The 1,252-nt window shown below is 39.5% G+C and overlaps 1 gene segment (V, D, J or C); it reads left to right on the forward strand.

Moving 5' to 3' along the window:
* Positions 1–266: 266 nt before the first annotated feature.
* Positions 267–774, forward strand: LOC120528814. The segment is given in 2 exon segments: positions 267–325; positions 467–774. Coding segments are annotated over 2 exon segments (354 nt in total).
* The last annotated feature ends 478 nt before the right edge of the window (positions 775–1,252 follow it).

The raw sequence follows: 1,252 nt of genomic DNA on the forward strand, positions 1-1,252 counted from the left end.
GAGCCACCGAGAGGCCTAAACCTTCAGAGTTTGCATTTAATTTTCAGTGAAAACTAATAAAGTTGAGGCCTTTGCAGCTGAACTTCAGTTTCAATTTGTAGTAATTATATCGGCCAACCAAGCACGTTCTTCAAGCCTCACAAAACCTCTTCCTCTCTTATCTGTCTGCAGTGTTCAGTTTGCATAAAGACACCCCTTAGTGACGTCCGTCTCAATTCAGTACTCTGACTGCATTTATAATTTCCTAAACGAAACGCACTGTCAAAATCTACAGCCACCATGACTCCACTGGTGCTGTTCTGTGTTCTCATAGCCTTCATTCAGGGTAACCGACTTTCTAAATTTGGTGAAATAAAAATAAGGAATTGAAAATTCTAAGTATACATTTTACAGTTACAAACATATGATTACCAATTTTGTAATCTCGGCTTGACTGATTATATCTCTGATTTTTTTTTTTCTGTAGACTCAAGATGCCAGATTTCTGTAAATCAACCATCAGCACCAAAGTCAGTTCCTCCTGGAGGGAGCGTCACCTTCAGCTGTACTACTGCCAGTAATGTGGGTAACGCCATAAACTGGTTCCAGCAGAAACCTGGACAAACTCCTACACTCCTGATCTATGCTGCAAGCTCTCTCTACAGTGGCACCCCAAGTCGCTTCACTGGCAGCGGGTCAGGAACTTCATACAGTTTGACTATCAGTGGAGTTCAGCCTGAAGATGCCGGTCACTACTACTGTATGCAGTATAACAGCTACCCTCTCACACAGTGATTGAGACTCGTACAAAAACCTCACTGAGCTGCTGTCATGTCTGCAGGTGTCAAACTGACACACTGAGATGAGACTTAAAGCAGAAACCATTGAACTGAAACAACTGAATGTGAAGTGACAGGAAAACCAATTAGGAACAACATTACTGAATAATTAAAAAGCAGAGAAAATCTTTTCTACAGGATTCCACCTTTTAGAATAATTTGGTTTAATGTGACCAACTGAATAAAGAATGAGGTCCAAATGGCGGCCTGGTGTCACATGTGCTCCCTTCACTCCTTATATAAAAATTTGTATGTCATTAATTCTGACCAAGAAGGACTACTGAATTTGAGATTCTTTGCACTCTCGCCACACACTCTTTGGTTTAAATATTTTTTTTTAATATTGGAACAGTCAGGCACTAATACAGAAAACTAAAAAGCAAAAATAAGTAGATTTTTTGTACAAATATTTTTCAATAGGCAATCTCTTCGGT

This window comes from Polypterus senegalus, chromosome 4 (assembly GCF_016835505.1).
Source record: "Polypterus senegalus isolate Bchr_013 chromosome 4, ASM1683550v1, whole genome shotgun sequence".
Lineage (NCBI taxonomy): Eukaryota > Metazoa > Chordata > Cladistia > Polypteriformes > Polypteridae > Polypterus > Polypterus senegalus.